General features: G+C 40.6%; 1 protein-coding gene across 1 annotated transcript in view; it reads left to right on the top strand.

Annotated features, from left to right (window-relative positions):
- Positions 1–27614, top strand: part of MIPEP (mitochondrial intermediate peptidase) — a 195669-nt gene that overhangs the window by 89344 nt on the left and 78711 nt on the right. The window contains exons 15-16 of the mRNA XM_006894110.1: positions 18884–18958; positions 22916–23035. Of these exons, the coding sequence (XP_006894172.1) occupies positions 18884–18958; positions 22916–23035 (195 nt within the window). The remainder of the gene's footprint in view (positions 1–18883; positions 18959–22915; positions 23036–27614) is intronic.

The following is a 27614-nucleotide window of genomic DNA, read 5'->3' as shown; positions in this document are numbered from 1 at the left end:
GAATATATCACAGCTTCTCTAGCCCTTCGTTTGTTGATGGGCACTTAAGTTGTTTCCAACTCCTTGCTATTGTGAACAAAGCTGCAATAAATATGGGTGTGCATTGTGTAGTACACTTTTAATCACAGTTAGTGCAGTGACTTTCCCAGTGTTAAACAATTACTGGATTTTGCTGGCAAGCTTCTTGAGAGCTGAGCCTACACCTGACCTATGGTTCTCATACAACTTCCTTCAACTTACTGTTCACTAGCCTTCAGCACCCATCTTCCCTGAACACCACCATCAAATATCTGAACGTACTCAGCCTTGGGTTTTAGTGAAGTTGATAGCAAATGTCAAGCTGGTGAGGGAGTGAATTACAGTGGAGTGTATTATTGTAGTTATTGAATGTTGTGAAGTTGATTCCTGCTCATGGTGATCACGTTTACCACAGAACAAAGCGCTGCCTGGTTCTGTGCCACCTTCACATTCAGTGCCGTACAGGAGCCCATGAGTGCGGCCACCATGTCAGTCCTTCTTGTTGAGGGAGGGTCTTACCTTTTTTACTGACCATCTACTTTCCCCTCCTTCAGAGACTGGCATCTCCTGATAACCTGTCAGAAGAACATGAAATGAAATATTCTGTCGTCAATTCTAAAGCACATTCTGTCTGTACTTCTTTCCATTCTTGTGGTGATCTGTGATATATTTAACATGCTTTGCTACCACCCTCATTCAAAGGTCTTTCCTCTGGTCTTTGTATTTATTGTCCAGCTTTCTCATGCCTGTGCAACTGGAAATAATAGCATGGCATTGGCCAGGTGCACCTTAAGGAGTCTTTACAGTGCCATCTTTGCTTTTGAATGCTACAGTGGAGTAAGTAGAGAAGTACAATTCAATAGCTATATGAATGATGTGATTGGCAGGACTTGAGATAGATAATGAGGGATGAGAGATGAAAAGACAAGCTGCTGATTTCAAGACAGAGAATTCTAAAAGAGGGTCACGTTTAAGAGAGAAGATGCTGAGCTGCCTTCTCGGTTGTGTCGGCGAACGTCATTGCTGTCCACTGGCTGTTGGCAGTCATAGTCTGAAGTTTGGGAATCATATAAGCACAGCAGATAATGGTGAATAATGGGAATAGAGAGAGGAGATTAGAAATTTCCCATGAGAGATAAGAAGAGGTATCTTAGGAGACCAGCAGCACAAGGAAAGGAACTCTGTGGTGAGCTTTAATTTTTGAAAGTTAAGAACACAAAGTGTCAGGAGACACACGTAAGTGCAGTTAAAGTACAGTAGCATGAACCTTTCAGAGTAACGCATTGTGAGGGGGTAGAGCTAAGTAATAGAGCATTTGACTTGAGAGTACTGTATCATGAGCCTTCCAGAGTAGTGCACCATGAGCTTTTCAGAGTAACTTCTTATTTTTCTAAAAGAAAAAAGTTAAATCATGGGCTAAAATTCACCAGAAATATTAAACACATTTTCTCTTTTTTAAATTTAGATTTTAATGAAAGTTTATAGAAAACTTAGATTTCTATTCTTTCATTATTGTACACTTTCCTTCCTGCCCTTCCCCGTTCACTTTTCTCTTTGGTAAAAAAAAAAAATAAAATCTGTCATTGTTGTACAGTTTTTCACCCCCAACCCAGCCCACTTAACTATGCAGCTCTTATTCTGGACTGTTATCATACAATAAGATCTAATCATATATTCCTTTCAAGCAGTTCTTTTCCTTCATCTACTTCCATGTAGTATACATTATTTATCCCCTCTTTTCTTAGTTTCTCCTCAACCCTGATGTCAGTCCTGTTTGATAACAGTGGCATTATGCACTGTTTGTCCTTTTTTGACTAATATATTTCACTCAGCATAATGTCCTCCATGGTCACCCATTTCATGAGTTCCTGGTTTTTCAGTGCTGCATCGTATTCCATTGTGTGAATATACCACAGCTTTTCTATCCATTCATTTGTTGATGGGCACTTGGGTTGTTTCCATCCTTTTTGCTATTGTGAACAGCACAGCAATAAACATGAGTATGCATATATCTGCTTGGGTGGCAGTTACGGTTTCTTTAGGGTATAGTCCCAGTAGTAGAATTGCTAGGTCAAATGGTATTTCTATTTCCAACTTTTTGAGAAAGTGCCATACCACCTTCCATAGTGGTGGCACCATTTTACACTCCCACCAACCGTGAATAAGGGATCCAGTTTCTCCACAACCTCACCAGCATTTGTTGGTTTTGCTTTGTTGAATTTTGCTCTTCTTACTGGGGTGAAATGATATCTCATAGTTGCTTTGATTTGCCTCTCTCTAAGAGCTAGGAATTTTGAACATTTCTTCATGTGTTTTTTGCCTTCTGAATGTCTTCTTTGGTGAACTGTCTGTTCATATCCTGTGCCCATTTTGCATTTGGGTTGTTTACCTTTATCTTGTGGTAGTGTAAACACAATTTTAAAAATATTATCTATTTGAGGTCTGGTGACCTAGTGGCAAGAAGATGAACTGCAATCCCATAGGTATCCTATTCAAATCCACCAGCGGCTGTGCTGGAGAAGGAGGGACAACCTCCTCTTGTACCAATCAGATCTGATTTGATAGTATACAAATAATAAAATAAAAGAAAAATAAAAAAACCTATTATCTGTTTAATGCACTCTGGTGGTATAATGCATTACATGTTGCTCTGCTAGTTCAAATGTACCGGCTACTCTGAGGGAGACAGATGAGCCCTCTCCCCTGTACAGCCCTGGACTCCACAGGGAGGGATACTGTGAGTCGAATCAACCCAACAGCAGTGGACTTCGAGTTTTGTAATTTATTTACAGAGAAAGTAGAAGAACAAAGAAGGCCTGGAGTAATTGCTTTTGGGGTGATTTAAAGTCCAGAAAATGGCAGCACTTAAAAAACAAAAACACCTTTATTTCAATAGCTGTTTTAAAAGAACCACCTTTTGACCAGGTGACTTCAAGCAAACAATGCTAAATCCAAAATTATACCCCAGGATAGATGAATTGGGGGAAAGCACTGAGCTTCTTTAAGTTTCCAGACTCAGGTGACATGTCCAGTCGGCTCAAGGAACTTGCAGACACAATCTCTAAAGAATTTAGTGTAATTTTGCGATACCATGGAGAATGGAAAATGAGCCAGAAGGCAGAGACTTGTAAACGGCTTGACTTCCAAAAAGGGCTTGCTGCTTCTTGTCACTAATTAAGACACTGAGTGACTTATGTTTTTAATTTTCAGGGCAGTCTTAGCCCTAAGGACAAGGAGTTAATTCCTGAAGATTCAAGTCTTTGTAAATAGGTGGCATTACAGCCCCATTGAGGCTTCCCCTCAAAGTCTGACTTCCTCCCCTGCTGTACGCCGGGAAAGGAGTTGTTTCTAACACAGTGAAGTATGTTCCAGAGAACTCTCGGCATGCAGGATAATCTAATTTTAATTTATTAACACTTGTAAGTCTTTTCTCTGACCTGAGGCAGCCCAGGCATCGCCGGTGGCAGAGCACTTTAGCAGGGTGCTTATCAGATGTGCAGATGCCATGCAGCTGTCAGAGATGACAGATACCAGAGACATTCATTCTAGACTCAGAACTGCCTCGACAAGCCACAGCATCAGAGCTGAAGGGAATTCCTTGTAAATTAATCTGAAAATCTGTGGCACAGACTGGAAAGCTTACAGGCGTGGTAACAGAAAACGTGAAAAAATGAAACATTTCCCTGTTTTTTTTAAACAAGGGTGCATTAACTGCCAGTCTGGTAATATTCCCACAAATCTCACTCCACCTTGGTTTGCATTCCCAGAGATGGGGTGTCCATGAGAGTAAATGTGGTTGTGTCTCTCTGTGGTTGTGGCCTCCCCCTCACCCTTTCTGATTGATCTCCTTTAGCCTAGTTACCCGCACGAATGGATTCATGGTCCCTATGATGGTTAACATTTGTCACAGCGTGGCTGCCTCTGATTCTTTGGTTTTGTACTTATAGTCATTCCCTCCATGAGCTCCAGTGTAATGCAGTTGTTTCCTGGAAATCTGATATAATAATTTTCCTGATGAGACCTTACACAGTATAATCAATTCATGATGAGATCAGTGGAAGCAGCCAGACGGTTGGAAGGGCTTTCCATTGGTGGTGTGGTCTGCATGGAATGTGAGTGGATGCAAAGCTCTTGTGCTGTGGCTCGATCCTTCATCTGCCTCATCACCTCCAGTTCTTCAGTCTGCCGCCTGTCCTACTTACCAACCTTAAATTAGTTAACTTGTGAAGCTCACAGATTCTTCAGCATCCCCACCCCTAGTTATGTGAGTTGCGTCTTTCCTGCCGCCTGACCCATGGACCTGGGCTTTGTCTGCCTCTTATTATTTTCTTGAGATAAATCTGGCTCTCTTTATATCTATCTGTCTGATTATAAGCATCATTGGCTTAGCTTCTCTGGAGAGTCCAACCTAAGACAGACCTCACACCCCTAAACATTGTAAGATGTTAATTGTCCCATGTTCCTGTGGTCTGATCACCCCTCATCTTTTGGTTTGTCATACTGTGTTGGCTCATGGGTGTTATGCTTGAAGTAAAGTGATGTGATGCTTATTTAAAGTAGCAGCAGAGTCAGCAATGGTGGGTAGTTGTCAGCAGAGTTTCCAGAGTAAAACAGACTGAGAAGTAGGACTAGCAGTTCAAGCCTTCAGAGACCCCATGAATAGTAGTGGAGTACTGTCTGACTGAGTGCTGGAAGATGAGCCCTCTTAGTCTTGAGGGCGTTCAGAATTTGACTGGAGAAGAGCTGCTTCCTCAAAGTAGAGTTTACCTTTGTGACATGGGCGTAGTAATGCTTTCACCCAGTGAAGGACCTTCATTTGCTGGCAAGACTAGAAATGAGGATAAATGTCAGGAAACTAGTCATTCTAAAACACTTCCTGCTTGGGAAAGTAGAGTCAGTGAAAAAGAAAGACCTTCAACAATAGACAGATTTTTAAAATAGATGCATTAACCCAGTGACCACAGTGGACTTGAGCCTGGCAGAGATTGTGGGGATAGCACAGGAAACACGAAGATTTTGGTCTGTTGCTCATTGGATTGCTATGAGTGGGAGCCAAGAGTTGACTCGATGGCACCTAACAGCAGTATTTCAGCAAGGGGGCCTCAAGTTAGCTGTTAATAGTATAATCCTCTCCCCTAAATCTCTAATGAAATCACAGATGCTTTTTATAATTAACCAGAGTTTGAGATTCAAGAGAGTTGAGTGCTCTTTGCCTCTTCATGTAAAATTGAAAATACCAAAAACTTCCAGTTTAACACCTTAGCCCCTGACCCCACGCCCACTGCATATGCCCATATAATTCCATGGGAGAAGGATGCACACAGCCCCTGATACCCAGGTCGTTTTGCAGCCCAAAGTTTTACTTGTCTTTGTCTTCCTGCTGCCAGGTGCTGTCCTTAAATGGGATGAGACCCTCTAGGCCCTGTTGAGATACATATGATCCAAACACACCATCCAAAATTTCTACTACCTCTAATTTGCATTTCTAAAGCTATGTTCCTACTTTGTCACACTGAATGTTCCCCAGGACTCTGTCACTGTATCTGCGTGAATGCACGCAGCTTAACTCCTGGATTTCGACAGCCTGCCCTATTGTCTCTAGGTCTACTTTGTTCCTCTCTCAGTATTGCTGTGGCTGGTCAGGACCTCTTTGTCATTCTATATAAAGTGGATATATACTTTCCTTTTAAAAAATATCCCTGTAGAAATTCCCACACTGCCTGTCAGAGAGTCTGTTCTTTCCAGTTTATCATATACCAGGTATCCTTTCATGGGATTCCTCTGACAGTCCACTGTCTAAGATGCCTGTCTGGATATACCAATACCATGCTGTATTTAATGTTAAAGCTTTATAATAAGTCATGAGATAAGGATGAGTCTTTCTCAACATGTTCTTTTTTTAAAAAAAAAATCCTGTCTATTCTTGGATCTTTCCTCTTTCATGTACATTTAAGAATTAATCATTTGGAAAAATCTTGATAGAAATTCATTTGGCGTTACATTAAATTTATGATGACTGTGTAGATGGAAGATGTCTGGATATTGAGTTTTCCTATTTGTGAACATGGTATAGCTCTCTGTTTGTTCTTGTTGGCTTTTGTTAAGTACCATCAAGTCAGTGGTGTCTCTTAGCGGCCCATGAATAACAGATGCAAAGCTTGCCCTATTCAGCACCATCCTCACAGGCTCTTTAATGCTCAAACCCATTGTTGCAATCACTGTGTCATTCCATCTCGTTGAGGGCCTTTTGGTCTCCTGCAGACCCCAATGTTTCTAAGGGCTTCATTTGTTAAGTCTCTTTTTTTCCCCTTAAGTCTTTTTTTCCACTTTAAAAATCTTTTAGTAATTTTTTTAAACTAATATTTTGTGGTGTTTTAGGATCTCTAGAAGCACCAAGGTTAACATTCTCAGTTGTAACAAGGTCAGTAGTTCAACCCACCAGGTACGCCCTGGAAGAAGGATAAGGCATTCTTCTGTTAAGATTACAGCCCACAAAGCACCGTGGGGCGGTCCTGTCTGGCCTGTAAAGTTACTCTGAGTCAGTGGAAGGTTTGCACAGATAGTTCTTTTCCTGCTTCTTTTGACATGAAGTGTTCACTTTCCTTCAGTCTATTAATGTTAATCCACCTTTGCATTCTTGGATTAAACCAGTTTGATCCAAAATTATTACTATTTTTACTATTTTAGTATGCTGTTGGCTTCAATTTCTTAATATTTTATATAGAGTGTCACATCTGCTTTTATGAGAGATTTCCTTGTAATTTTTCTTTCTCTTTTTTTTTTACTAATGTCAGTAGTAAGTCCATACTGGTTGCATAAAAGGAGTTGGCAAATGTTGTCAGTTTCTCTATTCCCTAAAAGCATTTTTATGAAATTTTAATAATGTGTTCCTTAAAATTTTGTTAGACTCAATCCATAAAGTTGTTTAGAGTTACCAATTCTTGAATAGTCTCATGTCTTCTCTCTTTCCTAAGAAAACCTTTCTGGCTTGTAATTTTCTAGAAATTTATACCCTTAATTGATAGTATTCTCTTACACTAATCTTGCTAAATCTGCAATTATGTCCTTTTTCATTCCTAATGAAAAGTCTCATTCCTCCACCCCTAATCTTGCCAGTGTTTTGTTGATTTTTATTAGTAGTTTTAAGAAACCAACTCTTAAGTGCTTAGGACAGTCCACTTAGTTATTTTAGTTCCTTAGTTTCTGCTTTTATTAAAATTATTCTCTCCAGTACTTTTCTTTGCTCTATTTTCTCCCAACACTTTTTGTTGTTGTTAGGTGCATCGAGTTGAATATGACTCATAGTGACCCTGTGAATGAAAGAACCCTGCTTTATCCTGTGCCATCCTCACACTTTGTGACATACGAGAGCTCATTGCGGCAGTTACTGTCAATCCGCCTGGTTGAGGGTCTTCCTTTCCTTCGCTAACCCTCCCCCCTTCCCAGCATCATGTCCCCCCAATACGTAGCTAATGAAAACCCAGTCTTTTTTTCCAACACATGCTTTTAATGCTCCAAGTTCTAAACAGCAATAATGTCATGCTTTATCTTTAGGTTGTATCCCCACTATCCTGCTATGGCACATTTGATTTTGAATATTGGTTTTGAATATTGTCTCATATCCATTGTACTTTCCTCTCTGACCAGTAGTTTAGAAGGTTTTGTTTGTTTGTTTGTTTTTTAATGTAAACCTCTGCAGGATAGTTATTCTTTTGTTACCAGTGGTTTCTGCGGTACTGAGTCTTTACAGTTTGAGATTTATTGTAGACTTCTTATGAGACTATTGAGATTTATTGTACAGCTTCTTATGGTATCACTGAGATTTATTGTATGGCTTCTTATGTTGTCAGTGTTTTGTGTTACGACCTCTGTGCTTGTGTAGATGAGATCGTACATTCCCTGATAATTGAGTCCGGAGTTTTCAAAAGTTTCTAAGTCAGCCTTAAAGATACCTTGTTTGGGTTTTCAATATGCAGGTATGAGGAATATAGTGTCCATAATTTGTTGTTGTTAGATCAAATTGACTTCAATTCACAGTGACCCGTGTACAACAGAACAAAACCTACCCAATTCAGGGCCAGTCCTCACAGTCTCTGATGATTTCAGCTCATGATCGCAGCCACTGGGTTAGTTCTTCTTCTTGAAGGGCTTCTTCTTTTTCACAGATCTTCGGCTTTGTCAAGCATGATGTCCTTCTCCAGGGTCTAGCCCCTTCTGATAACATGCCCAAAGTACATAAGATGAAGTTTCACCATTCTCGTGTCTATAAGCATTCTTCCAAGTTAGATGTTTAAAGACATCATTTATTCTTTGGTCTTCCTTATTCATTGTCCAGCTTTCTTATGTACGTAAAGCAACTGAAGATACCTTGACTTGGATCAAGCTCACCTTAGTCTTTAAACTGACAGACTTGTTCCTTAGTACTTTCAAGATGCCCGGGGCAGTAGATTTTCCCAATGTAACACATGCTTTGATTTCTTGACTGCTAATTCACAATATATTTTGTGCAGCAGAACATGATGTGATTCGGACTTGGTGCAAAACCCTGCCTCCTAGGCACTTTTGTCCAGAGGCTGCTCTGTGAAGGCCAGGGAGTTTGTGAGAACAGGTTCAGGGAGTTTGTGAGAACAGGTTCAGGGAGGGGCAGTGCTGGTGAAGAAGACACCCGAGTCAGGGCACATACTTTCCCATTGGTGCCCTTCAGGACCACACTGGGTAAAAGGACAGACCGGATACCCTGAGTCATGGAAAAGAGCCAAGGATGACCCAGGCTGAGACATTGGGCCTGGACTTCTATCACTGTAGCCTTGGCAACATCCGGGCTGCCTTCAGCAGTCATGCAGAAATGGAGCTCTGACCTCACAATGAGATCTCATCCCAACAGCCAAATGTTTCCTGAGGCGACTTTATGGGACATGTATCTGCAAAGCAAAATTAATTTCTTTCTTTCTTCCCTTCCCTTCCCTTCCATCCTCTCCCCTCCCCTCCCTTCCCCTCCCCTCCCTTCTTTTTATTATTATTTTTTTTTTGTGAGAAAAATTTGTATTTAGAATTAGCCAGCTGGACTCAGTTTACATGATCCCAATTTTGTTGGCAACATCCAAAGCATCATAGTCAGGAGCAAGTCGAACATAGGCCTTCTTCTTCTCTCCATCAGGCTTAATCAAAGTGTTGACCTTGGCCACAACAATGTCATAGAGTTTCTTTACAGCTTGTTTAATTTGGTGCTTGCTGGCCTTGACATCCACAGTGAACACAAATGTGTTATTTTCTATCTTCTTCATGGATGACTCAGTGGTTAGGGGAAATTTGATGATGGCATAGCAGTCAAGCTTGTTTCTCCTGGGGGCGCTCTTCCGGGGGTATTTGTGCTGCCTTCGGAGTCTCGGCGTCTTAGGCCACTGGAAGGCGGGTGATGTATGGATCTTCTTTTTTTTTTTTTTGGCTGTGGATGCCCTGCAGGACTGCCTTCTTGGACTTTAATGCCTTTGCTTTGGCTTCAGTTTAGGGAGGGGTAGGGGTTTCCTTCTTCACTTTCTGCATCGTCTTCGTAGAAAAGAAAGCTAATTTTTCTTTCTTTCTTTTTTTTTTTAATTGGTTTGCTTACAGAGTTTGTATGTGTTGTGTTTCATACTATTCTTCATTCACTTTTTGTTTTATACAATTATTCTCATGCATTATGTTTTATAAAAATCATTATTGGACTTTGCCCATTGTTACCCTATCCCTTTGCTCAGATCCTTCCCAATTCCTTCCCCTCACTCCCTCCACACACAAAACTGTACAGCCATCTGGGTTCACCTCTACTCATCCTCTCTCGCCCTCTCTTGAGCTCCCATACAGGTTTTACTATTTATTTTTCCATTTTTACAATAACGGTTTTATGTAGTATTTCTCCCTATGAGACTGAATTAGTTTACTAAGCATAATGCTCTCCAGTCTCTCCCAGGTTATATAGAATTTTTAAAAAACGTTGCTCCTGAGTGCTGCATTTTGTTAATGCCCCACAATTTCTCAATCCGTTCAGTTTTGGTTGGACATTTGAGCTGTTTCCATGTTCTTGAGATGGTGAATAATGCTACTGTGAACATTAGTGTACAAATCTCCATTTGTGTCTCAGTTTTCATTTCTCTGGGGTATGTTCCTAGTAGTGGAATAGCTGGGTCATATGGAGTTTCTGTGTTCAACTTTTTGAGGAAACACTAAAGTGTCCTACAGAGTGGTTGTGTACCATTTTACAGTCCTACCAACAGTGTATGAAGAGTTCCCACCTCTCCACGTCCTCTCCAACAATTATTGCTTGCTGCCCTACTAAACTTTTCCACTGTTACTGGTACCTCATTATTTTATGTGCTGTTTGTAATTATTATTTAATCCTTTCCTGCAATTGATGAATTAGGTGGATAGTTGCCTAAATTCTGTAGATAGGGAAACTGAGTCTTAGGTAAAGGTCACATAATAAGAAGGAGGAGATTGGTACATACATTTTTTTCACATTAAAATTTCCTTAAAATTCTCCTCAGTGCTGATTAAGTCTTAGGTGGTTTCCTTCTCTAGCCTTTTTTAGTTAAAAATCTCTTTGCATGATAGGAAATAATCGAGATTTCACTTTTAATATTCCCTTCAATACTGATTAATTCAGTATTATGACATTGTGAGGGTTTGGGTTTGTTTGTGTCTCCAGGTAATTAAAAACCCCTTTGTGTGAAGATGATGTAGATATCTAAACATGTGTCTCTCCAGTGAACCGACCCCGTTCCATGCTGAGGGGTCTGTTTTAGAGCAAGGGTTTCTGGAGTTCTCACTTTAGAAGAGTTCTCTGCTGCATCCATCCTGGGCGGGGCGAGGGGGGCTGCTTTGTGGCCTTGGTTTGTGAAAGCTATCCCACGGCTCGAATGCTCTCAGTTCTGTTTCCAAGAAGACATCAAGATGTGTGGTAAATCTCTTGCTGACGTTCTATGCCAGGCGATCTGAACAAGGAGTGTGGGTAGAAATTACAGTGAGGCTGGAGCTGGATGAGCTTTGGCAGGTTTGAGTGGTTTTTAGACTTTCCTGTTCTGGGCTCTGATGCTTCTCAATTATGTCTAGACGGGCATTGGGCTGCGAGGCCGGGGTGGTGCTGTCTGTGGCTCCACGCCACATAAGGGACTTTCCATCTGTCACTATAATCCCCCAGGGCTTTGTTGCTCTTTTATTTTTAAAAAAGTGGGGGAAAGTAAAATCTAAACTCAAAAGAACCAGACCCACTGCCGATCGAGCTGATCCCTGCTCTAGCGACCTTACAGAACAGAGTAGAACTGCCCCGGGGAGTGTCTGAGGCCATTGTCTTGACAGAAGCAGACTGGCTGCCTCTTCTGGAGTGCTTGGTGGGTGCCACCTGTCGACCTGCATAATGCTTAGTCCACTCTGTCACTTGTTTTATATCTGTAAATTAATAATGCCTGCCTCTCACCTCCAACATTGTAGTCTGTTGGATTTCAGTGTAAATGTGCTTTGTAAACATTGTAGCTTTATCTTAGAATAGTTGGAAGTTAGAAGTCTACCACATGTTAAGATATTTAGAATTGAGAGAGTACTAGAAAGAAGTTTACTTGTATTTTATCGATTATGCAAAGACATTTGACTGTGAGGATTGGAATAATTTATGGATAACAGTGAGAAGAATGGAAATCTCTGAACATTTGATTTTGGTCTCAAGAAACCTATACATAGACCAAAAAGATGTTGTTTGCAAAGAACAATGGAATGCTGCATGGTTTAAAATCTGGAAAGGTGTATGTTAAGGTAATATTGTGCAAACAGTCATTCCAAAGACAGAGGAGAAAAAAAGATGTCAGAAGAAACTCTGAAGATTGCACTGGAGCACAGAGAAGCCAAAGCACAAGGAAGAATTCAAGATACTAAAGAGCTGAATAGAAGATTCCAAAAGGCAGCACAGGATGACAAGCAAAATATTACAATGAAATGTGCCAGGAGCTGGAGTCAGAAAATCAAAAGGGCCGAACTCATTAAGCATTTTGTAAGCTCAAGGAGCTGAAGAGCAAACTCAAACCTCAAGTTGCTCTAATCAAGGATGCTTTAGGCAGAATACTAAATGATCCAAGAAATATTAAAAAGAAGATGCAAAGTATATACTGATTTACTGTATTGAAAGGAATTGGCAGACACAGAAGAATTTAATGAAATAACATATGAACAAGAGCCTATGGTGATGAAGGGAGAAGTTCAGGCTGCTTTGAAGGAAATGGCAAAAAATAAGGCCCCAGGAATAGATGGTATACCAATTAACATATTTCAACTAACACATGCTGCCCTGGATGTGCTCACCAAGCTGTGCCAAGAAATCTGGAGAACAACCACTTGGCCAACTGACTGGAAGAGATCTATATTTGTTCCCACACCAAAGAAGGGTGTCCCATTGATTCAGTGACTGGGGTAATCGGGATGGGTGTGTCGGAGACGGTGCGATTGGCGCAGGACAGAGCAGAGTTTAGGGATGTTGTACATAGGGTCGCTATGAGTCGCAAGCGACTCGATGGCACATAACAACAATTGAGTCACAAGCCACTCAGTGGCATGTAATAACAACAAAAATTCACATGTCTAGAGTGAAAATACAAATTGTTTGGCAACTGGTAGAACTAGAATGACAAAAATATTTGAAACTCTGATAAAAACCTGAGGCAGTTCTCAGATTACAAATTTGCTTAAATTTGCTTACTGTGCTCACCTGTATCAATTCACCTATAAAGTCAGCTTACAGACACTCCAGAATGGATATTTTTCATCACTTGGGGACTGCTTGTACTATAACTGATAGTTTCCATATGCATATACAGAACTTTATATGTATTATCTACAAATAATGTTAGCTCATAAATATAGCAGTTAAATGGAGTTCTGTACTTTCAGACAACTCATAACTTTCAGTATGCTAATGTAATTTCAGTATGCTAATATAAACTGAGACTCAGTTCCTTGGAAGGGGATTTATTTGAATGAATTTCACTGGAAAACTCGACCAAGGTTTGCTGCTCTTATTTTCTCTTAAAATTTTAGCTACTGTAAATAGAGGCATGAGAGCCAGCTAGCTTCAAACTGAGACTGAATTGTCCAAGTCAGAATGCAAAGGGAAGAGAGACCTAGCCTCTGCAGGAACTAGGAGGCAGGATCAAACAGTGAGGCAAAGGCACTGGAGTTCCAGAGAGGAAGAGAGAGAGAGAGAGAGAGGAGAAGACAGAAGAAATATTTGAAAGGTTAATGGCAGAACCTTCCGCTGGGTACCTGAAGCTGTAAATCTTTATACGAGGAGTAACTGGTGGGTTTGAACAGCCCACCTTTTGAATAGCAGCACAACACATAGCGTACTACACCACCGACATCCTTTGATAGTAACTAACAGTCATTCAGCAGCTATGGTAACTTCTTCTTGTTGTGTACTATAGAATCGGAACTGACCATAGAGCTGACCCTCCAGCAGGTTTTTAGAGGCAGTAATTGCACAGGAGGAGACTACCCATCCTTCTCCCACAGAGCCGCCAGTACCCTTGGACTGCGTGCCTTTGGGATTGCAGCACAGCAACTTGCCAGTGGGCCACCAGAGCTTACTGGTAGGGAATTGCCCTGCCAACACAAAAGTACATGATTTGAACCTACCAGCTGCTCCCTGGGACAAAGATGAGAAATCTCCTCCCGTGCAATTCATTGCCTCAGAAAAATCCACTGGTGTGTCAGCTGTGAATTGGTTCCAACTTGATGGCACACAACAGCCATTAATTAGGCAGCACCACTGGAGTAGTTCAAATCCACTAGCGGCTCCTTGGGAGAAAGATGGGAAGTCTACTGTGCAATTCACAGCCTCCTGAAAACCTGCTGGAGGGTCAGCTGTGAGTTGGTTTCAACTTCGTGGCAAAGAGGTTTTTTGGAACAGCCATTGAAGCTAGCCATAAAGCTTTCAGATACATTCTTCTCTTTCTCTCTCTCTATATATATAAAATGAGTGATACTATTATCATATAATCATATAATTCTCATATATAAAGAATAGAAAATCTATTTGATAATAAAATGTATTTAGCATAATTCCTATCATTAATATAAAATATTAACTATATTTTATATGAGTAATATTCTTATATAATCCTTTGGAAAGGGATTTTGTAGATGAGGAGAAATGGTGGTCAGTAGAACACCCAACATTACGTTAGTAAACATTATTTTACTCAATATTTTTACCAACATTATTTTACTAAACCTATTGAGGTCTTAGACTCAGAACATGTTCTTCTTTTTCTATGAGGCAATGGAAGCATAGCAAGGGGAGGTCCACTTCCAGGCAGGTGTTGGTTTTAAGGCAGCCTGAGCTGCCCTTCTTCCCTGCTGGGGCTGAGATGAAGACCCACGGAAGGGACAGCATTTCTGTGTGTGCCAGATGAGGTAAAGCAGCCACTTCAGGGGTAGATGCACAGGACGCAGGGCACCTCAGAGATCTGCAGTAACCTTTTACATTCTCATCCCACGTGCAACCAGGATGCTTCTTGAAGCAAAGATGGTGAGCCTTCACCTCATGTTCTCAGAGCATGTTACCCGGAAAGGCCAGTTCTTAGGAAAGGACTCATACTTGGGGTTATAGAGGGTCAATAAAGGAAAAGAAGAGCTTCAGCAGGATGGATCGACACTGCAGCAGTGGGCTCAAACACAGCAGGCACAAAATTGGGAAGGGCTTTGTGCTTTTGTACACAGGGCCGCTGCATGAGTCCAAGCTAACTTGAACACCTAACATAACACCTCTGTGTTCTGCACTTTGTGCTCCGTTCTTGTTGTGCTTGCAGAGCTTTGTTAAAGCTCTGTCATATGGCAGGACCCAGATCCCCAAAACTAGTGAGAAATGCCACTGTGGGTGAATGAAAAGGAGCCCTGCTAACCCCAAGGTCAGTGTTGGAATCCCGCAGCCACTCTGTTGGAGAAAGTCGAGGCAGTCTGTTCCCATTGAGGCGTGCAGCCTAGGAAGCCTGGCAGAGGGTTACTGTGAGTCAGAATTGATTCAACCCAGTCGGTTTGGCTTTGGATAGGATATGGCATCAGCCATCAGTGGAAGGGGAGGGAGTAGAATCTCTTACAACATGCAGTTGAGTATATGAATAAATAGTTATTAATCATTATTTAAGTGCCACAGTTTGTTAAATCTTAATGCATCTTCTCTTCACTTCTTGATCGTTATCATCTGACATTTCACATTTATGACATTAGTATAATATCTGACTATTTTGCACTTTAGCCGTGTACATCTGTTAGCAGCAAATGGAAGCACGAGTAACCCTGGCTGAGATGGTTCCAGTTGTGTGTCAGCTGGGCTGGCCACCGATTCTCAGCGGGTTGACCATGATAGAATGATGTGATCTGATGTGGTCATCTCCTTTTTCGTATAATGCCAGTTTTTGCATAGAAACTCAGTTCTTTGAAACCAAATCTGTGATATATTCACACAATGGAATGCTGTGCTGCATTGAAAAGCAAGGAACTCATGAAATATTATACAAAATGGGTGACCCTGGAGGTCATTATGCTGAGTCAAATATCTCATCACAAAAGGACAAATACTGCATGGTGCCACTGTTGTAAAACAGGACTGACATCAGGTTGGGGGGGACCTAAGAAAAGAGGGGATAAGTAATGTATACTGCATTGAAACAAATGAGGGAGAGAATTGTTAAAAAGGAATATAGGATTAGGTATTAGTGTCATGACAAGATTACAGAAAAAGAAATGCATATTAAAGTGGACTGTGGACTAGGGGGCAATGGAAGAATTTTTTTTCTTCAAAGAGAAAAATTAACTGGGAGGAGGGGTGGGCAGGGAGAAAAATGTGCAACAATGAATGAATGGGGGAAAATTAAATGGAAAGAATATGCTGTAAAAGATACATGTTGCATTAAATGATCATTAATTAAAAAAAAATCCTACCAAAAACTTTTGATTATAAATTTAAAAGAAAATCCGTTTTCTATTTTATTTTGGTTTTGCTGTGTTGTTCTATTTTTTTTAAAAAGAGGAAACATTAAGGGAATAAATATGTACCTACATCTCAAGAAGGGAAATGCATTTATTAATTTACTTGACTACAAGTAAAATTGATTTTTTAAAAATACGTCACACACACAGATCAACCGAAACATTTCTAAGTTTTTTGTGATTCATAATAATCTTTATGTCAGAGTAGAACTCCCTCTTAGGGTTGTCAGTCTTCCTGGAAATCTCTCTCTGACTGAGTAGCAACCGTATCTGTGGACCTCACGTCATGCCTGCACAGGAATCAGATTGACTACATTTGTGGGAAGTGTTTTGGAGAATCTCAGTATCAGCAGTCAAAACAAGGCGAGGTGCTTATTGTGGAACAGGCCATTTATTGGTCATGTGCACGTTCAAATTGAAGCTGAAGAAAATGAAAACAAAGCCACAAGAACAAAAATCCGATCTTGAGTCTATCCCACCTGAATTTGAAAACTGTCTCAATAAATAACAGGTCTGAGGCATTGAGCACTAATGATTAAAAGCTAGGTTGAAGAGCAGTGGGATGGATCAAGGATATCATCCATAAAGAAAGCAAAAGGACAGTACAAGGGCAAAAGAAAAGATGAAAATGGGTATCACAAGAGACTGAGAATTACATGAGAACATGAGGATGTCAAAACAAAGGGGATGATTGCTGAAGTGAAGGCAAAACAGTATCATACAATACAATAGTACAAAGAGCTGGAGTCAGTGAAAAGGGAAGAACTCACTCAGCATTTCTCAAACTGAAAGAACTGAAGTACAAATTCAAGCCTTGAGTTGCAGGTACTGAAGGATGCCATGGGCAAAATCCTGAATGATCCAGGAAGCATGACAGAAGATGGAAGGAATCCACTGAGTCACTGTACCAAAAAGAATTGCCTGAATGGAACCATTTCAGGAAATGTAATCTCTATATACCACCCAATCCAACTTCCTTCCTAATGTCACAGAGAACATTCTGGACAATGGGAAACCCCTATTGGAGGTCCCCCAGCACCCCTTTTCACATGCCTGTTCCTGAGGCCTGTCCTTTTCCCCGAAGTCTCAGTAGCTTCCCTTCTTCCTGCATTTTCATAAAGGCAGTCTCCCCTTTCTCTCCTCTTTGCAGCATCTTTAGTCAGTGTCCTCTTGTATCTTTACCATTGGTATTATTTTCTTAAACATGCTCAAGTTGTTTCCAGCTTTAAACAACAAAAAAAGGCCTCCCCTCACCCGTGTTCCCTCCCACTCCAGCTCCTGCCCCGAATCTCCCCTTCACTTCTCAGTCACACTTCTGGAAACAGATAAAGGTTATATGTACTCCCCAGTGTCAGATTACCCAATCAGCAAGGTAAACACAGGCTTACTTTTGCTTATTTACTAATCCACAGTAAACAGTTTCACATGTTTTCACCACATCAAAGGTTTTGCTTCTGGGTATGGCTGGCATCTGTGCATCTCCCAACCCTGCAGCCCCTTCCCGCAGAATCCAGGCCTCTTCAGATTTATAGTCCCTCACGGGGACCTAGTGCCCAGCAAGCAAGATAAGTATAAGCTTACTTGTGCCTACTTATTAAGTTTACACAAGATTTTTACCACATCAAAGATGGCAGCTTTGTTCTCTGAACCTTCATCAAATCCTTTGGATAGTCTTTTGTGTGGTAAGCTATTTTCTAACCATCATTCTGTTCATTCATTCATTCATTCAACAAATGCTCTGAGTGTCTCCTGGGTTCCGGTACTCTTCTTGCTCCCAGGATATGATCATGATTTTTCCTCTTCTAGCACTGCTCACATTGTCATTTACTGATGGTCAATTAGTGCTCCCTAGTGCTGAGAGAGAGTGGCCTAGTCCATACACTGCTGTTCCAAATACCTGCCCCTCTGGAGGTTTGAATCCACCAGGAGCTTCGAGGGACAACTGTGGGCAGTCTTCTCCTGTGTGATTTAGAGCCTCGGAAATCAGGGAAGAGTCAGCTTTGAGTTCCTTCTGACTATGAACGAGAGAGTGCTGAGTAATTTCTACTGTTTACCGTTAGAGGAGTGTTAAGAAGGAATGCATGAGTTTGAGAATTTTTAGGAAGATATGCTTGCCATTCTACTTCTGAAAAGTCAGCCACACTCAACCTGACGGCAGCTGGTTTGGTTTTTCTTTCATTAGATTGTAAATAGAGTTAAGTGAAAGCATAGATTTCTTCAGTAAACATCAGCGTTCATATTTTTAAAGGTGGGTAAGATTGGTTCAAGTACTTCTTCACATACATTATTAGTTTATTTCTAAGAGGATGTTTGATGTTGTAGGGTTAGGCCTAATTAGTCATTAATTACACTTGGTGTACAAATACTGCAATTATTCCTGACTAGAAAATAAAATAATAGATGCAGTTAACTCTCACGGTTGGTTGTTGAGCTACCAATTCAGTTTTTAATACTGGCTGGTACCAAGATAATGTCTTCCCTAACATCCTCATCTTTTAGCCCTTTCATCTGTTACTCTATGTGCTTAAGGTAAAAAGAACACTTGAGCTAACAAAGAAACAGAAAAAGTATTAGCACCAAGATTTTAAGAAGATCCAGAAATACAAGTGTCTGTGTCCTAGTCCTCTACCATCTTGTCTTTTCATGTACAAACTCCTACTTAACAAATTACCACTTTTTGAAATTCATTGGAATGTCTTCATCTTAGTTGTCTTGTCAGCGAAAGTACTTAAAAGTAATGATTATTTTTTAATGCCAGTAAAGTTCCCTTTTTAAGTCTTTATTTGATGTTAAATTGTCCCCATTGCAGTGACTTAATAAAGTAATTTTTCCTCATGCTCTTTTGTGTCTCCAGCCCCTGCCAAAAAATATGGTGTCTCGTCTTTGTGAGTCTAAAAAAGTTTGTGCTGCAGCCGATATGCAGCTTCAGGTATGTATGGACCTTTGTTCTGGCGTTTTCCAGGATAATTATCCCAGATAAATATATAACTGCAGATTCTTGCCAGTGCTGCACATTTATTACAATAATTATGCTTTTGAAACATCTTTCATCTAAGTTCAAAGCACTTGACCAGAATTGACTCTTTCAGTACTTACAGTATCCTTACAAAGTGGATGTTAAGATTATTTCCCATTTTCAGTTGGGAAAATCAAAGCTCAGAAGAGCTACATGAGCTCTTCTAAATCACATATTTCATCAGCAAGCAAGTTAGGACTTGATCCTGCTTGCATACTTTCATCGTGTTTTTGTTTTGTTTTGTTTTTTTTATTTTGAAAATTTGTATGTAGATCTGAAATTTGAACAGAAATAGCCATTACTTTCAAGTCATTTTCAAAACCAATTTTCCAAGTTTCTAGATAAAGAATAGAGAAGTTTTATGAACCATCTGGATATCATTCTTGCATGATGGCAGATACTGAGGTATTTGTAATCACATTTTGTTTATGGAAAGCTTATTCTTTGTCAGATCTTTAGAGTTATGTAAACACATCCTAAACATCCATACTGGGGCAGTATTCGCTTTATATTGATGCATTTGCCTTTTTAAACATGGACCCACAAGTGAATTGATTTATGTTTTTTAGCTCAAACCCTAGAAAGTAATAAATCAGCACTATTTTGTTATACATTAAAAGGTATTTCAACAAAGAAAATGCATAATACAGACAAAAGCTTGACTTTATGTTTGATTTACATTAACTAATCTCTGTTTATGTCAGTATAATTAAAAGCAAGGAAACAACTTCAGTGATTTTGAACTATTTTTAAAAACTAATTTTACTGGGCAGAAGCCTTTGAATTGTCTAGTCTTTGGAGAAATCCTGCCCTCCTCCTTTTAAATATATATTTCATTACTGTATTCTGCCACTGGTCAGCAATTTTTCCCCCCTAAATGTGCTTAATATAAAATTAACAAAAACTTTGCCACCATCATGTTGCTCAAGCATCACTGTTAACTATTCTGAATTTGTGTTGTGGCTCTCTTTCTGAATACTTGTCTCACCAATTTTATTTTAAAATAGAAAATTGACATTTTCCCTCCTGACTCTCTCTAGAGAGCTCTGGTGGTCTAGTAGTAAGGAACTGTGCTGCCATCCCCAAACCACATGGTTCAGGTCCACCAGCTGCCACACAGGAGGAAGATGGGTAGTCTCCTGTGCAAGTTACAGCCACTGAAGCCCAGCGGAGGGTCAGGTATGAGTTGGTTCTAGCTATATGACACGTAACAACAACCCTCCAAAGGAACCACCTTTGAGAGAGAAGAGGGAGGAAGAGCCTGGCTGAGTAGCAGCCAGTGTCCTGCTCCTACATGGTGAGCTGTTCCCCTACTACAGTGGAGCCAAACAAGATTGGAAAGGAACGAACTTGTTTTCGAGTTCTAAGGAGAGCTTGACAGTGATTTTAAAAGTATGAACTGTAGACCCTCAGAGAGATGAATTAATAGAATGACTGCAACAGTAGGTCTAAATAAATAAGGCAGGAATCATGGACGATGCTGTAAGAATAGGACGAAGTTTAGATGTGTTGTTCATAGAATTGCTATGAATCATAATTGACAACAGCACGAACAATGATCATTATTAATGATTCTAATGTGCTTTACATGAGCTTATTTGTTATGTACTTTAAATCCCCTGTGGGTTTTTGTTGTTGTTGTTGTTATTTTTTACTTATTATTGAGACGTATTGCAAATAGGAAAGTCTGCTATTAGGGAACTCTCCAAAGTGCTGAAGAGCAATGGTGTCACTCTGGAGACCAAGGTGTGTCTGATACAGGCTATGGTCTTTGCAATCACTTGTTATGCATCAGAGAGTTGGACAATGACTAGGGAGGATAGAAGGAGAATTGATGCCTTTGAGCTATGGTGCTGGAGGAGTATTCAATGTACCATGGACTGCTAAGAAAACAAACAAATTCATCCTGGAGAGGGTTAAACCGGGATGCTCCTTGGAGGCAAGGATTCTGAGGCTTCGTCTGACATACTTTGGACATGTTGCAAGGAGGGACCATTCCTTGGAGAGGGACATCATGCTTGGGAGGGTGGAGGGACAGCACGAGGGGAAGGCCCTCTATGAGGTGGATTGATTCAGTGACTGGGGTAATCGGGGTGGGGGTGTCAGAGACAGTGAGATTGACACAGGACAGAGCAGGGTTTAGGGCTATTGTACATAGGGTTGCTATGAGTCGCAGGTGACTCAATGGAACATAACAACAACATTGAATTCTTGGCTATAATTTTTTTAACAGATGACTGGAATATAGAGGTCTGAAGTTTATATGCACATTGATAAAATAGACCTAAAATAAATTAAGAAATTATTAATATTAATAAAAGTATATACTGTTTTATGACATGCTGCTTCTCTGTGGCTGTAAGATTCCTGGTCCCAGGAATATAAGATGCCCTAAGTAGGTGAGGAGGCTCATCACTTTAGAATTGTTTGGCTTATCAGCAAATAAGCATGAAATCAATGCACATTTATTTTGCATTTTTATAATGGAAAAAAGTCATTGTGCATTTACATTGTTTGTGGAAAGCATAATTACAGAAATGCAACTCTCATGTTCTGATTTTGTTTACAGATAGGGACAAAAACAATTCAGTTGATGTTAGAATTGAAATGTTTTGATTTCTAATAATTTACTCTGGTAAAAATAGGACACGGATGAGTCCCTTTTGCTTCTCTGATTATCTTTATGCATTGTTATTCATTATAGAATATAGAGTTTAAAGAGCTATATTTAGCCATATGTTTAGATTACCAGTTAGAGTAAAGCAATATTTATATTTAGGAAATGTCAGTATTTTTTCTTCCTTGGGAGGTTTAAGCTTGAGTTTATAATTTAGAACCATAATTCTATATCTAGATTTAGCCAGAAGCTAGAGGTCATTTAAATTTTTTCTTTTATCCAAACTAATCTTCCCTTCTTTCAAGTCAACAGCTGCACATTCTCCACAAATTCCACTTCTAAATCAGAAAGCTAAGTATTGGAAACATATTTGTATATCCAGTGTTTTCTTTGAAGGAAAGCATTTCCACCTTACATTACATTACGTTCTCTCACATTAGTAGAAACCCAAACATTGTTAATATTCAAGTCAAATGTTTGAGTGAAGACTGCACTTTCACTAGGCTTTAGCTTTCCTATGCAAAATGCCATTGTTAACACTTCAGAATTCATGCCCAAACTTCACTTAATACTTTCTTCTCCTGTTACACATTTGTGACCTGCATCCCGGATTCTGAGGTGGCCATTGATCTGAGCTAGGATCACCCCACTCGGCAGCTGCTTCCTTAATGCTTCTAAGACCAGGTGCCAAAGTCTGGCTTGGCTCTACCTCCAGGCCCAACAGCTGCATCAGAATTCTTCACAGCATCTGTACTGGCCAGATGCTGGGTCAGACTCCTGCCCCTTTCCCCTCACCCCACCTACACGAAGCTCTCTCACTTCTCACAAAGCTAGAATTCTGACCATTTTCTTTCTCTCACTGAAGACAGTTCAGGATTCCAAAAAGTAATCAAGCAAGATTTGCTAGATTCCAGGGCGGGGGTCACAGGTTACAGCTCATGATATTGTCACATTTCTATCCACATACAGCTTGGCAAAATCCCAGCGTCATGGTTACAGACCAAGTTTATGACTCAAGTTCAGAATTCTTCAGTATCCTTAGTCATGAAAGGTTGAGAGCATTCCTTCTCCTGCTCAGTCATGCAGTCTTAAATGTGGTCTGGATTATGCCTCAAACCATGTACATTTATATCTGTGGATATTTTTGAGTGATTTGTAATGATTATTCTGGTGTATTTACAACATCTTTGGTCTCCCATGTGTTGCCTCTGAGGGTGCAATACCAGAACTAAGTGGTTGTTTTCATTGTCCAGGTCTTTTATGCTACTCTGGATCAAATCTATCACGGGCAGCATCCCCTGAGGAGGTCAACCACAGACATTCTTAAGGAAACACAGGAGAAGTTTTACGGCCTGCCCTACGTCCCCAATACCGTGAGTCTTGCTCCTCAGGCCGCTGTGGGTGGGGTGGTCAGCAAGAGTGGGCTCAAGCCAGCATGTCCTCGTGTCCTTGAAGAGCTTGAAATCCTCTCATCCAGGGAGAGGTTTACAATGTGGGGCAAGTGCTAGCGAATCCCCGCTTCACTTACTGTCGCCACACAGCTGTTTACATGTTTATTTTCTTCTTGCTGGGTGTGTTTTTCTAAATGTCTGGGAAAAGAGGTAATGTAAAAGGGCCTTTGAAGTTAGTGTTTATGTCCTTCTTTTTCATTCTTTTTTCTGTAATGTGGAAATGAAGGAATTCTCATTCCCTGATGGTTTTTACTGCTGTGAGCATGTTTTGAGCACTCTACTGCCTGTGTGGCCTGTAGGAAGTAGTGCTCCTGGCCTAATGGCAGCGCCCCTTTCTCCATTCTAATTCACCAGCAGCTCCCCAGGAGAAAGAGGACTAGTCTTCTCTCATGCAGCTTGCAGCCTCCAGAAGCCAGCTAGAGTCAGCTCTGAATGAATTGGTTCTAGCTCAGTGACATTGTGCTTTTTGAGAGTTTCATGCGTGTCAATGATTGTCTGACCTCATTTGATGACTTCAGGATAGAGAGCAGCACGTTGTTAGCATTTATAGATGCCAGAAAATCTGTGATTGCTTCACAAAAAAGGTCTCGTAAAACAACCCTCTCAGTCAAGTAGTATCTCAGTCTTTGGGGCTGAGATTGAGACTCAGGGACCTAAGTACTTGAATACAAGCAGAAAGGCTGACGGTTCAAACCCAGGCAGAAGAAAGGTTTGTGATCTTCTGAAAGCCACAGTCTTGGACACCCTAGTGCCGCTCCAGTTTTTACACATGGGCTTTCTGTATAAAATGGCAGCTAACAACAACTGAAATTGTTTAGGTAGTCAGTGGTTGTGTTGAGACCCAACAGCTCTAAGAGACATGGTTTGTTGGGTATAATGAAAAGTGCAGTAGTGAAGAGACAAAATACAGCGGTAAAACAGAATCAAGAGGCAAAAACCATACTGAGCACATTATAATGTAATCTTGGTGCCATTACAGACCTAGAGGAAAACCCCAGGTGAGGTGGGTTGACACAGTGGCTGGGCTGATGGGGCTAAGTGTGTCGGAGACAGTGAGATTGGCTTAGGACAGAGCAGGGCTCAGAGCTACTGTACATATTGTTATGAGTTGCACATGACTTGACAGCACATTACAACATATTAAAAATTAGTTATCTAAAAAAATATTTTTAAAAAGTTAGTTATCTATGTGGATAAATGGAAAGTGAATCAGTATCTTACCAATCATACAAAATAGGAAAGTGGACTAAAGATTCAAATGTAAAGATGAGAACTTTAATTTTTAGAAAATAATACAAATGAGTACCTTTATGATAACATAGTCCTTTCATACTCACAAATAGAATATAAAAAGTATTAACTATAAAGTCAGACTAGTAAATGTAGTAACATTAGTAAATTTTGCTTATCTAAAAAATGGGTGAAAAATAAAATTAAACATGTTAATATGATTAAGGCTGTAGAAAAGAATTCTTTGTCTATATGAGCACTTGTCCAAGTGGGTAAAGTTTCTCAGCCACTATATTTGAGAAATAGTACACCAGTCCATTGTGATATGTCTATTTCTCATTCAGTGTTTTCTATTTCACACTCTCTTATTAGAACAAACAGCTGAGAAGGTACTGAATTTAAAAGCAATATTAATATATTAATGTAATTCTGTTATTTGTATTTGATAGAAAATATGGATGAAACTCTGATGATGTGTAAGGTTAAATATACTGACTAAAACGTTGATGGTTCGAATCCACCAGCCATTCTGTGAGAGATAGACTGGGCAGTCTCCTATAATGTTCAGTTTTGAAACCCATTGGAAGGTTGCCATGAGATGTGACTACTGTGGTGGTGATAGTCGCTTGTCTAGTATTTTTAAGTACCTGCTCTGTGTCAGACACTGTCTTGGTGATAGAGATTTGAAAGTGTCTAACAGACAAAAATCGTTATGCTCATGAAGCCCATCTTGATGATGGCTTGACTAGAGATATGTATACTTTAGCTAATTTTTCAGTACACCAGTCCTGGAAACATTTCATTGTTAGGCACATATTATCTGAGCCCCTCCCAGATGAACTGAATACATGAACTGTTAACGAAAGCCAAAAGCAGATGATGTGAACCTAGAAGTGCCAAGAAGACATTGTGATGCCATGTAATAAGCCTGTAGAAAGAGCATGTTGAGACTCTCATCTGATTTCTACCTCAGGGAATCTTACCTGAAATCGCTCAACTCGGCTCATTGCCATCAAGGTGGGACCAACTCACAGCTGACCCATTTAGTGGGTCCATAAGGTGATAAATCAGAAATTAAGAGATTGCCCGTCTTTCTAACTTAAAGCTGCTGGTAAATTTAAGCCACCCTCCGGTGGTGCAGCCTTTGGGTTAGGAGCACCGCACCATGTGGACTAAGTCACATGGACTAAGTCACAGTAGAAGAGGGACATTGTGCATCCCTGGGCCCCTGTGTTGCATCTCATCCTTGCTGGTGTGACATTCTGAAGCTGTTCATTCCGCATTCGCTGTGATGCACTTTGGGAGATTAAAGAAGGGGGAGCTGGAGAAATAGGATAGAAAAGTGGCTAAGCAGCTCAGGTAGACCATCAGCACTGGACCCACCCCATTAACTAGCATCAGCCTCAGCTAGTTAATAGGGTGGGAAGTGGTGATAAGAAGAGGGAGGAGTAAGGAATGACACTAGGTTTAAACCCCGCTGTTGGGTTGGTTAGAGATGCTATCCAGTGACTCCTGGGAAAGAGAGCCTGCAGTGTTAGTGAAGGGGAGGGTGACTGGCAGCAAAAGTGATGAGTTTGCTGGAGATGGAAATGCCATAGAGGAGCTGTTGGTGAATTAGTGTGACCGTGAGAAAGATGAGCAGGGGGTCGAGGGCACAGGGGAGCCAATGACTGGTAGCAAGCAGAGAGGGTTTGTGGAGTGTGACGAGGGGAAATCCAGTCCAAGTCAGAGAACGCGAGGAGAGGCGTCTGTCAGAGGCAGACTTGATCCTGCCCTATGGTTGGCGATGCGCTAATTAGAACATTTTTTTCAAGTACCAGCAAAAAGCAAAATTTCAGAGGTATCATTTTCATTTCTGTTTCTGCTGCTACAATCACAACAGTATAATGTTCTGCTCTCTTCTGTTACTTTGAGGTTACACTGTGTGGTAACATGGAATGTAACCATCATTTATAGACCATTTCTTTTGGACTAGTGTTCTGAGTTCCTGACAATAGACTAATAAATTAACTTCTAGAATATAACTTACATGTCATTTGAGGGCTTCCTATGTTGAAATCGTTCCATTTTTCAGAGCAGCGTTTTGGGCTGGCATCGCTGTAGTCATGTTTTTATGTGCAGAGGGAGAGAATCGCTTGTTTACCAGCTGGGAGATGGAGTGTAACCACGGTGGTCACCCAGTTGTTGATGTAGTGCGCTCATCCCAGATCAGCTTTCAAACAGACCTCTGTCTTAACCACAGGGCAGGATGGGAGATGAAATAAATATAATGAAAGAGTTCGGAGAGCTCTGGAGTATCCCGTGACCGCACTGACTTTACTGCTGGGGCTTTGCCTTCATTTCGTAATGGCCCAGGAGCCCCCACCATGAGAAAATGGCACTGCCGCACACAAGTGTGGCTGTTAAGGCTTTCACATACTACCATGAAGTTTACTTTCGCTCCTGATCCCTTTTTTGTTAATTTTAAGAACTTTCTTTAATATGTAAGAGAGTATCACCCCATTGCCATCCATCCAGCTCTGACTCTGAATGACCTTCTGATGGATTTCTGGAGCTGTGAATCTTTATGGGAGGGACTGTGTGTCTTCTCTCTTGGAGTGATTGATAGATACCAACTACAGACCTTTAACCAGGGTTGACTGGTTAGCAACCCTAATACTTTATGGCACTGTGCCACTTAGGCTCCTTGTGAGTGTATGAGTTGTGTACAGTTAGTCAGAACCAACTTATTGCTGGCCCGCCAGTGGCAGTTAATAGAGGCAGTTAATCACACAGGAGATGATTGCCCATCCTTCTCCCACAGAGCAACTGGTAGCCTCGAACCACGTGCCTTCAGGGTTGCAGCGCAACTTCTTGCTACTAGGCCACTAGAGCTCCCTTAAGAGCGTGTAGATGGCAGGTATCTCGGATTCAAACAGATTAAAATGCATATCTTTATATTGTTAAATTTAATGTATTTTCTAAAGCTTTTTATTTGAGATGTTAAGATTTTAATTTTGTGTCCTCTCCATATCCATAAAGGAAGCACTGATGGCTTGTTGGTAAGGAGCTATACTGCCAAACCAAAGATACATGGTTTAAACCCACTATCTGAACAGTCACATTAAGACAGACTAGGAAGAAGGATTGGCCATCCACTTCTGAAATAGCAGGCCTCTGAAAACCCTATATACAACAGAACACATTTAGATAACAGAAACGGCAAAGGAGGTTGAGTTTTCAAGTATGGAAATACAAAGGAAGAGGAACAGTTGTAAGCAGACACTGGTGA

The sequence above is a fragment of the Elephantulus edwardii genome, unplaced genomic scaffold (assembly GCF_000299155.1).
Source record: "Elephantulus edwardii isolate Elephantulus edwardi_28Jun2011 unplaced genomic scaffold, EleEdw1.0 scaffold00135, whole genome shotgun sequence".
NCBI lineage: Eukaryota > Metazoa > Chordata > Mammalia > Macroscelidea > Macroscelididae > Elephantulus > Elephantulus edwardii.
The sequence above is the reverse complement of the archived record's forward strand: the minus strand, read 5'-3'. Positions and strand labels throughout refer to the sequence as shown.